At 41.3% G+C, this 12,269-nt stretch overlaps 1 protein-coding gene across 5 annotated transcripts in view; it reads right to left on the bottom strand.

Annotated features, from left to right (window-relative positions):
* Positions 1-12,269, bottom strand: part of ITPRID2 (ITPR interacting domain containing 2) — a 56,461-nt gene that overhangs the window by 21,538 nt on the left and 22,654 nt on the right. For all 5 annotated transcript variants that reach the window (XM_048869463.2, XM_048869464.2, XM_048869466.2 and 2 more), the window contains 2 exons: positions 11,927-11,999; positions 1,742-1,833 (listed from right to left, as the gene is read on the bottom strand). In XM_048869463.2, coding sequence (XP_048725420.2) covers positions 1,742-1,833; positions 11,927-11,999 — 165 coding nt within the window. The remainder of the gene's footprint in view (positions 1-1,741; positions 1,834-11,926; positions 12,000-12,269) is intronic.

Below are 12,269 nucleotides of genomic sequence, written 5' to 3'. Positions count from 1 at the left end.
TACTGGAAATGGCCCACCTTAATTATCACTACAAAAGGCTTCCCCCACCACCACTCTCCTGCTTGCAGTAGCTCACCTTAAGTGATCACTCTCGTTATAGTGCGTATGGTAACACCCATTGTTTCATGTTCTTTATGTATATAAATCTCCCCACTATATTTTCCACAGCATGCATCCAATGAAGTGAGCTGTAGCTCATGAAAGCTCATGCTCAAATAAATTTGTTCGTCTCTAAGGTGCCACAAGTACTCCTTTTCTATTTGCGGATACAGACTAACACGGCTGCTACTCTGAAACCTGTTATACCTTATTCATCCACAAGTCATCTCCACAATCTTAAAATTGTTGGAAGGAGAATCCCTCCAATTTCCTTTTGATAGAAGAAGTCCTTGATATACCCCTTCAAAACAACCCAAAGGAATGCAACATCTGCCTCGGAAATCTTTATTTTAGAATTTGGAGGAGTGGGAAATGTATTGGCAGCTCCAATTTTTTCAGTTTGCTCTTCTATTTCAAAGGAGCTGTTAGAGTAAGTTATTTAACAGTAGATGGCACTAATTACCATGATTTTAGAAAACAATCTCTACCCATTTTTATTCCTTGAGACTTTTTTTTTCCCCAAGTCCTCTCCCCAGCTGCCAAGCTCTCACTTTCTTCTTATATTAGCCTAACTACTCACCCAGATTTTTTCATTCAACTATGTACTTGGTTGAAATAAAACAGCGAAGGCAACAGTCTAAACATTCCATAGCACAAACTAATACTGTCTCATTCACCATAATTTCTTGATGTACCCATTAAAACAAGTAAAATAGAAAACAAAATATAGTTCATTTTTCTAATGAACACAGACAACCATCACTACTGGGTCCCATCTAGGCCACTAAGAACTTCGTTACAACATGGTTTTATTTAGTAGGAGTACATGGGACCTTAGACAAGTTTTATAACTAGTTTGAAGATCAGCACAGACCAGGAATGATTTACTCTTACTCTAACATAAAAGCACTGACTTCAGTCAATTTACTCTTGATTTACCCCAGTGAGGTGGAAAAATAGCCATCAATATAGGAAAACTGAATGATTAGCAGAAAAAAAACATATTGTCCTATTTATACTAATCTTTTCTCACTGGATATTATGAAAGAAGGGGAAGCAGTTTTAAAGGTTCAGCCAGTGAGCAAAGGTTTACCAAAAATCAGTGAACAAGAAATATTGAACGTAAAGCTTATCCCAGGTCCCAAATCATTCAGATCAGATTATCCATCTAGAAGACTTCAAAAAAAGTCAATGCAAAGCTACAAAAGGAGAGCAGGCAAGTCCAGTCTTGAAATGGAAAATCCTGTCAGGATCCAGGACTGATAAAACAAAACAAAAATAGTATCACAATAATCAGCCACTTCTCCAACCACAATGTTATCATCATTGTTTAGTATTTGTATTACTGTAGCCTCTAGAGGTACATCTACACAGCTAGCAGCAGCCCACAGCAGTGAGCTCCCCAGCTTGGCTCAACAGACTTGGGCTCGCACTATGGCACTAAAAATAGCTGCATGGATATCCCCTTCCCTAGCCTTCAGAGCCCAAGCCACAATGTCTACACAGCTAGTTTTAGCAAGCTCCACAAGTCCAAGTCTGCTGACCCAGGCTTGGAGGCTCACTGCCGTGAGCTGCGTAGATACCCTCAGAGCCCTAGTCATGGACCAGGAACTCATTGTGCTAGAATCTATGAGCAGCTTACCTGAAGGTGACTAAGCGAAAAGCAATCCATAGATGAATCTTCAGCAAAGCCACTGCTATCAGAATGCTGACTAGCAGTTCGCAATAGTTGGTCTGTAAAGAAAAACGAAGAAACTATGGTAAGTTTGAGATAGATTTGGCAATTTCCTGCAATATCCTTGGGAGATTTTATTGAATTAAAATTTATCTAACTTTTAGGGTCCATTGTATTAAATTAATGGTTTATGTACCATTGTGGGCTGGGATTGTATTTAACCTCTCTAGGAGGGAGACGGGGTGTAACCCTGGGAAGTGGTATAAATGTCAAAGGATATTGAACAATGTGCCAGGCAAGAATGGGTTTTTGGGACAAACAGGGTCAAGTGCTTTTCATGGGACTTTCTAGAGGGAGGCGATTACAAATGCCCCACCTTCCTCCGGTTATGCAAAAACCCAGCCTTTTGAAGCTATGCCCTGAGGAGAGGATCATTGCCTGCTGATTATGGAATTTCAAGATCAAAGGCAAGACTAACCTATTCATGGGTGTGCTTGTTCTGAGCTCAAGTGGTTATGAGCTGGTAAGCCACAGAAAAAAACCCTTTGTGGGGTCTGAAAGACTAACTCCTGCCAGAGCCCTTGTTGGAGCTGGGGAGCCTGGCCTGTCTAGGCATTCTGGCTTGCTAGGAATATCACAGGGTAGCCAAAGAACTGTGCTGCCTTCACACCCAGGTAGGGGGAAGAAAGATGCGGGTCTCTGCCCAAGAGAGGTGATGGCTGAGGAGCCAGGAGCCAAGAGCGGGTGTCCTTGCTGGACCACAGAGGAGGGAACTGTGACAAAGTTTATATACAGAGACTTTTAAATCAAAGCACATTAACTTTATGCTATGCTGAGATACCAAGACAACAGATGCCTTTGAAAGCTATAAATAGAATGGTCCCATTTCCAAATCATCCATCACAAAAAGCAAAATTTGGTGGCAACATGTGGGGTTTTTTTTTTGTTTTGTTTTGTTTTTTTTTGGGGGGGGCGATTGCTTTGAAACACGAGAAAGTACAAAAGGCTCTCTCAAAATGTCCTACTTGGGAAATGTTGACTAGCCGTGGGATACTGGCCATCTTTTACATTTGCCTTACCCGTGTTCGAGCGTGGCGAAAGAAAATTGCATTATGCTGCTGCTACTAACCCCTTACTTCCTCCAAGGTTCCTTCCCCAAAGCTGAGCCAGTGGCCACCCAGATACGCATGCAGTCAGTGCTCCAGTGGTTTGCTGCACTTCCCCCCTCCCACCCAACAGCTGCAGCAGATGGCAGGGCTGTTCCCTCCTCCAGTGAAGGGGGAAAGGGGACACCACATGAGACCACTAGCCTCTGCCAGCCTATCTCCCAGTCTAGAACGGACTGCAGGGAGCTGAGGGCAATAAACAGTCATAACTTCACATTACGTCAGGGATCAGAAAAGGCCACACATACACTAGGCCTTTGCAAGTGGTTGTCAGACCTCTGAAAAAAGCCAGAGAATTAGATTTTGTTTTTATCCCTGACAGGCTCAGAGTCCACATGCAAAATGTAGCCTGAGAAAATGCCCCTGAAAACATGACAATCAGGGGATCAGTCTAAGCACAAAGAGTGAGATCCTCATCCCTGTTCCCCTGCCTCATCCCCATTCCCTTTACTCTAGGTAAGATGGCTGGAATAGCATAAAGGGGGCTCTAAAAGCCCTGGTTCCACCCATGGAAAGATTCTCCTGTTACAGGAACTCCAAAGGCAGCCATAAGACTGCCTGCCAAAGATACCTTCACAAGCCCTAGCATTTTAGATGTTTTGGAGGCAGGTGTTGACTGCAGGCTTGCAGCATGAGATACTGCAGAGATTTCAGGTAGCAACAGTGCCTAGTGGGCATTCTGAAGAGACCACTGTTACTTAGACAGGCCCACAGGCCCCTTCAGCCTTTGGAGAAATCCAGGATGTGCAAGCATGGCTTAATGTTACTGTAGCCCCTACCCTGACCCATGGGCTGAGAGTTCAGTACCGTGCCTCTTAGGGTATGCCTACACAGCAATAAAATACCCATGGCTGGCCCGGGTCAGCTGCCTCAGGCTTGCGAGACTTGGGCTGCGGAGCTGTAAAATTGCTGTGTAAGTATTTGGGCATGAACTCTTGGACGCCATGAGGGTAACTTAGAACGGCAAGTTTTGCAGCAGACACCCATTGTACATTTCACAATAACACTCCTATAGTACAGAACTTTATACATCTATGAAGTCATGCTGCCTAAGATGGAGGCGTATATAATACATATATAGTAAAAACTTTGAGGACCAAACAGCAGTATCACTAATTGACATATTTTCCCCAAAATATTCAATAAGGAATTAAAGCACCTGCATTCTTCTATCTGCAAAAGAGTGTTCAAAAGATGCTGAAACATAATTGCACGACTAGTTAGCTAACAATAACTATTAATCATTGTTGCCTACAAGACAAATTATACTGAAGCGAGGAAAATGTTAACCAAATCAGACTCCATATGCAAATGAAGCATCCCGATTGACTATAGTCAAGATAGTTAAATCCAAAGCAGACTGCAAAGAGTTACAAAGGGATCTCACAGAACTGGGTGACTGGGAAACAATATGGCAGATGAAATTCAATGGCGATAAATGCAAAGTAATGCATATTGGAAAACATAATCCCAACTATACATATAAAATGATGGGGTCTAAATTAGCTGTTACCACTCAAGAAAGAGATCTTAGAGTCATTGTGGATAGTTCTCTGAAAACATCCACGCAATGTGCAGCAGCAGTCAAAAAAGCTAACAATTTTGGGAATCATTAGGAAAGGCATAGCTAAGACAGAAAATATCATATTGCCTCTATATAAAGATGTGGGCATACCATGGATTGAATAATGCATGCAGTTCTGTTTGCCCCATATCAAAAAAGATATATTGGAATTGGAAAAAAGTTCAAAAAAGGGCAACAAAAATGATTAGGGGTATGGAACAACTTCCATATGAGGAGAGAATAATAAAACTGGGACTTTTCAGCTTGGAAAAGAGATGACTAAGGGGGGAATATGATAGAAGTCTATAAAATCATGACTGGTGTGGAGAAAATAAATAAGGAAGTGTTATTTACTTTTTCTCATAACACAAGAACTAGGGGTCACCAAATGAAATTAATAGGCAGCAAGTTTAAAACAAATAAAGGAAGTATTTCTTCACACAATGCACAGTCAACCTGTGGAACTCTTTGCCAGGGGATATTGTGAAGACCAAGACAACAAGAGGGTACAAAAATGAACTAGATAAATTCATGGAGGATAGGTCCATCAATGACTATTAGCCAGGATGGGCGGGTGTTCAAAACCATGCTCTGAAGCGTCCCTAGCTTCTGTTTGCCTGAAGTTGGGAATGGCTGACAGGGGATGGATCATTTGATGATTACCTGTTCTGTTCATTCCCTCTGAAGCACCTGGCATTGGCCACTGTCGGAAAACAGGATACTGAGCTAGATGGACCACTGGTCTAACCCAGTATGGCCATTCTTATGTTCTTATAGAGCTGCTTATGAACTTCAGAGCTATAGTGCACAGATTCCTAATATTTCAGGTAAAGACATTCCCCAATATGTGTACTGTTTCTTGTTTGAGGAAGTTGTATTGCCTCTCATGACAATAAATCTTTATGACCCTCAAAGCCTAATTCTGCTTATTGTGCATAGATCCCAAATCCCGGGTTCTAGCGAGGGTCCGGTGTACTTTAAATCACTTTCTGTTACATCACATTTTTGCATCTGCTTCAGCATCCCTCAGCTACTACTACTTTGGAGGTGGGGGGGAGGAACACACCTCTTTTCCACATTTCACCTGTGTTGACAATTTCACAAATGTGTTTAATTGTGGGGGGACATTTTGAGGTTAATCAGGCAAGGCATTTTTAATAGACAGGATAACTTTTATCCAAGGATGAATCAGTATTACTCTACTTTTCCTTACACCAAAAAAACCACACCTTATCTCTATTCCCTTTATGTACCAAAAACACGCATCTGCCATACTGTGTACGCAGTAAAGATATTAAGAAAGGGTGCTGTTAGTATTCGAGTTACATGATTTTGGCTCTGGTCCATAATAGAAATATTATCAGCTACTATGCTGGGCTATGCAGATGTACAAAGGTACCTTCCTCACAACTGCATATGGGCTTCTGATAAAGATTCAGAGACTCTCCTCCCTTTCCACCATTTTGGAGCACATATTTGGCTCATACAGGTTAGAAAAAGGTGCAAAGGACCCACTGAGCTAGACAGATCATGGACAAAATGGCACAGACCCCAGGCAACAGAGAGTTTTCCTGGAAGAGGGACAATCACACAAGGTGCCTGCAACCCATGTTCCACAATCAGGACTGCAGGTGTCCAACTCAGCCCCAAAAAAAGGGCAGTGCTGGCTCATGAAGGGCATGCCTGGATGTCGAAAATGTGCACTGCCTCTGTCATAAAGCTTAATGTAAAGCTACCTTCCATTACAGAACACAAGGGAGCATGACACTTCACCTGCCCTCCACCAAGGTTAATGCCCTCTGGATTCAGTGGCCTCCCACATGCTTAGATTGGTGTAATTTGTACCAGCCAGAGGAAGTCAGTCAAGCCCATTCCATCTCCTCTGTTTGCATTGTAGCATAGGCATCATCTCTTCAGAAAGTTTGACAAAGACCTCTTCCCCAACAGACTGCAAGAGGCCATAAGGAGATTATGAAAGGGAAACTGGGAAGAGCAGGAGCCAGCCAAGATGAAGAGATAAAGTGGAACACTTAACACACTTTCCAACTAAACTAGGAAAGGAATGAATGCACCCTCCCTGCACTGCATGGCTGGTGTGATATTAAAAAACAAAATCATTTAAACCATTAAAATATTCAAAATATGCCAGTGCAATTTATGCATTCAAAAACATTTAGGCCGACAAAACTTTGAAGAAAAGAGAATATAGGAGTCCCTGATTTATAAGCATGTCTGCATTTGATGGGTGCACAGCACGGTAATTAACAAATAGTGGAATAACTAACTACGCTCTACTTTACCCTACTTGCCTCTCAACCAGCTAGGATTCTCATCATGCCAACAGTCCAGTCAACTAAAGGCAACTTACCTAAACATCAGAATAGTATTTCTCTATCATCTGCCCGAGTTTGTGCATCTGGCAGAGAAAAGAAGAAGCAGTGCATTGAATCTGTTTATTAACATCTAGCAATATTTGGGTTACTTGTTGCAATGCTTTGCATCATGGATACCACTAAACCCAAATGCAATAAGCTTTTATATCAATATTTCAGATTTGGGTGGGAGGTGCCTACTTATGGGGACCTAAGAGTACTCTCACCTCGGTGCTTCCTTTTTCCCATTTGGTACTCTGCTGACTCTGCCTGGAAGAGGAGCTCAGATCACTGTCTACAGCCAAATATGCACTACACAGTGACAGCAGGGGACACCGCTACCATAAGCCGTGACAAGTCTTCCCTCAAGGAAAGTGAAGGGGCGTCATAGCATGTGGAGGACATGAGCATGAACTCCCCCAAATAGCTGGCTAATTTCAGGCCTCTCTTTCTGTAGATATGTACGTGTGTACACACTCCCACCTGCCCTACCTGGAGCAGTAAATATCAAATGAATTAACAGTGGTATTGCCATTAATGTGTACTACTAGCCCATAACTATGGCCTTCATTTTCAAGAGTTATTCGTGATTTTGCCTGCCAAACTTGAGACATCTTGAAGGGGTCTGATTTTTGGCAGCTGGCTGCTCAACTTCTGAAAGTCAGGTACTCCTAAGGAATCACAAGCTTGGTATTCAAAAATCACTAGACCCTGAAAACATAGCACTATGTCTCTTACATCTCAGATGTACAGCCTGTATTTGTGAAGCTCTATTCAGAAGGAGCCGGAAAGAAGTCGCTGTTGCATAAATGCAAGTCATCATTAAATGAAGAATTTTGTTTTCCAGCTAACAAAAGCTTCCTTCCAGCTAACTTTGCAATCGTTTTTTTATATTGGACATTTAGCAGAACTTTATGTTTACAGCACAAAGCAACTGAAGCTCTTCATTTCACTCTACAGTCTCCCTACAAAAACCCCACAAGCAAAACATAGCTACATTTGAATTATGTAATAACAAATGCCAACTCTGAGCATACTGGATAAACTAGTTCAGTACCATTTACAAGACATGACCTAAAAAGTACATTAGGCTGGTCTTACCATGTTAGAGATACTTAGCGTTCTCCATGCAGTGTTTGACAAACTAAGACACTAATAGCAAAACAAAACAATACAACACAACAGCACTCAAGATAGTTAAGTCCCAGGCAGACTGTGAAGAGCTACAAAGGGATCTCTCAAAACTGGGTGACTGGGCAACAAAATGGCAGATGAAATTCAATGTTGATAAATACAAAGTAATGCACGTTGGAAAACATAATCCCAACTATACATATAAAATGATGGGGTCTAAATTAGCTGTTACCACTCAAGAAAGAGATCTTGGAGTCATTGTGGATAGTTCTCTGAAAACATCCACGCAATGTGCAGCGGCAGTCAAAAAAACGAACACAATGTTGGGAATCGTTAAGAAGGGGATAGATAATAGGACAGAAAATAAATATATTGCCTCTATATAAATCCACAGTACGCCCAAATCTTGAATTCTGCATGCAGATGTGGTCGCCACAGCTCAAAAAAGATATACTGGAATTGGAAAAGGATCAGAAAAGGGCAACAAAAATTATTAGGGGTATGGAATGGCTGTCATACGAGGAGAGATAAATCAGACTTTTCAGCTTGAAAAAGGGATGACTGGGGGGGGATATGATAGAGGTCTATAAAATCATGACTGGTGTGGAGAAAGTAAATAAGGAAGTGTTATTTACTCCTTCTCATAACACAAGAACTAGGGGTCACCAAATGAAATTAATAGGCAGCAGGTTTAAAACAAACAAAAGGAAGTAATTTTTCACACAGTGCACAGTCAATCTGTGGAACTCCTTGCCAGAAGATGATGTGAAGGCCAAGACTATAACAGGGTTCAAAAAAGAACTAGATAAATTCATGGAGGATAGGTCCATTAATGGCTATGAGCCAGGATGGGCAGGGATGGTGCCCCTAGCCTCTGTTTGCCAGAAGCTGGGAATGGGCAACAAGGAATGGATCATTTGATGATTACCTATTCTGTTCATTCCCTCTCGGGCACCTGGCATTGGCCACTGTCAGAAGACAGGATACTGGGCTAGATGGACCCTAGCTCTGACCCAGTATGGCCGTTCTCATGTTCTTAATAATTTGCAAGCCACTTTAAAAAATAAGCTTGCCATTTATAATAAAAAAAAACATTAATTTAAAAATGAAATTGTGTGCTAATAGATGACACTGGCTGCTGTAGAATTCAGCATCGTTTAGGCATGTTTTAATAATCGCCAGCCTATTTCAATGGAAAGGAAAAGAACCACCCATTTTTAGTTTAAATACTGTACATTTTACTGTAGACCCTCTTAAAAATGCCTTGGAAACTACAATAAAAAAAAGTCAGAGTAAGCAGCCACAGTCCTCCTTTTGGAAGTACAATGTCATTATAAGTATTTTCTCCTTTTATATCTCAAATTCATAATATTCTGTTCTGAACAGCACCACCCTGGTATGGATAAAGAAATAGCCTTCCAAAAACAAAGACACAAGCCTGCATCTGTGAAGATTACATGTGAAAAATGTATTTCTGTTTGGGTGCTTATGTACAATGAAACCATGCAACTGAAACAGGTTAGTGTATGTTAAAATACTTCACAACAAATACGTTGTAACAAAGAACTAGAGTTTCCACTCAGAGCTGAACTGAGCTAAGGGATCCCTAGCAAGACTAAGGGTATGTCTATAATACCTGCCGGATCGGCGGGCAGCGATCAATCCAGCAGAGGTTGATTTATCGCGTCTAGACTAGATGCAATAAATCGACCCCTGAGTGCTCTCCCATCGACTCTCGTACTCCACCACCGCAAAAAGTGCAGGCAGAGTCAACGGGGGGGGGGGGGGGGGGGTTGCAGCAGTCGACTCACTACAGCGAAGACACCGCGGTGAGTAGGTCTAAGTACATCGATTTCAGCTACATTATTCATGTAGCTGAAGTTGCATAACTTAGATCGATTCCCCCCCCACAGTGTAGACTAGGCCTAGGACTCTTGTTCAGAGACAGCGGCCAAGATTTTTTCCAACGCAACTAGTAGTTTTTGGTGCCTCTGCATTTGTTGAGCACTTGCTCTCTGAAATCAGGCCCCTTGTCTCCATTTGAGCACCCAAAAATCACTAGTCACCTAAAATGCTTCTCTTCTTGAAACTTCACTGAAATTGGTATGGCCTTGTAAGATTCTTACACTAAGACAGTAATGTTTGGAAATAGTCTCAACTTTTATGTTTAAAGTGAAAGTTTCGCTATCATTGTAATAGAGAAGATAAATAGAACTGACCCAACAATCAAATAAAGGTAAATGTTTAACAAAACAGGAAAGTAGATGGCTTGTAGCATGATAATGACACAAAGTCTGCTGAGGTTTGACAGTTATTTTGTATCCTATGTGAAATAAATGTTTAGGCTCAGACTACTTTCTAGCATAGTAGCTGTCCCCATCACAATTAGCACCCTTCTCAGTAGATTCAGCCGAGAATGTGCATAGGCATGGAAAATTAACTATTCTCTCACTTCTATGCAGCTGTTCCCAGAACTGAGCTGAAGCACAGTGGAGGGGCAATATGGTAAAGCATGTACTGCTGTTGCCAATTATACCAGTTTTGTGGCTATCCAGAAGTTTTCCATTGCTGGGGCTGTCTGGCACCTTTCATGAGCACCAAGATTATGCAGGGCTTTGGGCACATTTTTTTCCTGAGGTGAGTGGAGGTCTATATAACACACCTTCAGTTAGAAATAGAAGACTGTTTTTGGTGGGAAAAGTGCAGCTACTAAGGCTTTGAACTTCCTTCAATGTTGGTGAAGACCTGACAAATAGGAAACCCCTTCAAAAAAATCAGATCTCTGCCATACAAACTGCACAGAGCTTTTTACCTGGGGACTGTAGTCAAATATCAACTGTAGCTATAGATAGGTATACCAAACGTGTGTACAATCCTGAGGAAAAAGAAATCAAGATGGGGATACTGTGAAAGAGGTTAGTTACTGACAGAACTTCTGTCACTTTCTCTTTTCCTGTCCTACCTTTCACAATAGCAGACTAGTAGTCAGTGCAACTGTACGTGTATTCTGAGAAAAACTGCAGTACCTATACAGGAAACCATCCTTATTAGGCAGTTTTTAATCTTCAGAGTTCACTTCAAGGTATCCTCAAACATAGTGAATGCACCTTTACGGCTCTTGTTAGAAGACCACCTCATTTTATACAACTTAAATTTGTTAATCTCTTAAATTGTTGCTTTAAACAGATTTCTGCCTCTCTTTAGTTTTTGCTGGGATCAGGCGTCCACGTATACATTCCCTAAAAGAACCATTCACTTAATACATCAGGGTCTAGTCTTTCATTGGTTACAGCTGGAGTCTAAACTTCATTTGCCAGCTTTGCATGAGAAGCAATAACAATGAAAAAATTAATTTAAACTTCTGCCTTGCCCCTCTCCCTGTCCAAAATATAAAATAACGTCATGCAAGATGAAAGCGTGCAACAAATGTGCTACATAATCCAGGTCAGGGAGTCTGCCATCTGAAGAACTAGCACTTCCACCAAGTGCACACAGATTGACCCTTGGTGTAGTCAAAATGCAGACGTAGCATAGCAAATAGTAAAAAACTGGATATATCATACAATTTAGGTTTAAAACAATATAATTTTAGTTTAAATGGGAATCTTATATTACAAGATCTGGATGGGAAAAAAAACATACAAACTCAATCATCATTTCAGTTTCTCTGCGCCATCATCAATGGTACAAAAGTCATAACATTAATTGAGGTTGTAAGGCTGCCTCATCTCCTGAATTTAGGGTGCCACGTTGCAATTACCTTCTGATTTTAAACTTAATTGAAAAGAAGGGCTTCCCCCCCCCTTTTTTTTTGGAGGATTACAACTTAAGTAGTTTTAAATACCCGAGTCAGCACTTCAAGATTCAGAGACACTTTTAGGATTGCCCTGGCTCCGAGGACTAGAAGTCTACTCACCTCTTCTTGAATTGGTCAAGTATAGCTGGTGAGAAGTTGGAAAATGTACTGCTTCTCCCTCTGTGCTTTGAATCTAGAAGAGAGGAGATTTGTATATTTAGTTATACCGGTGGAACGTGTTCCTGCACCTCAGATTGTGTACAGCGTATACAGTTTCAGGGAACCTTTTTTTAATCCACCAGGTCTGCAACAACAAGTAGCAACCGTTATTCTAACGTATCTTATCTTGCAAATTAAAATAATTCTTAAATTTAGCATTGTAAGAGAACTGTAAAAGAATATCAATCTCTGCAACAATGCCTCCAGTTTTGCAAAATAATGCCTCTGTCTCGCCTTACATTAA

This window comes from Caretta caretta, chromosome 11 (assembly GCF_965140235.1).
Source record: "Caretta caretta isolate rCarCar2 chromosome 11, rCarCar1.hap1, whole genome shotgun sequence".
Taxonomy (NCBI): domain Eukaryota; kingdom Metazoa; phylum Chordata; order Testudines; family Cheloniidae; genus Caretta; species Caretta caretta.
The sequence above is the reverse complement of the archived record's forward strand: the minus strand, read 5'-3'. Positions and strand labels throughout refer to the sequence as shown.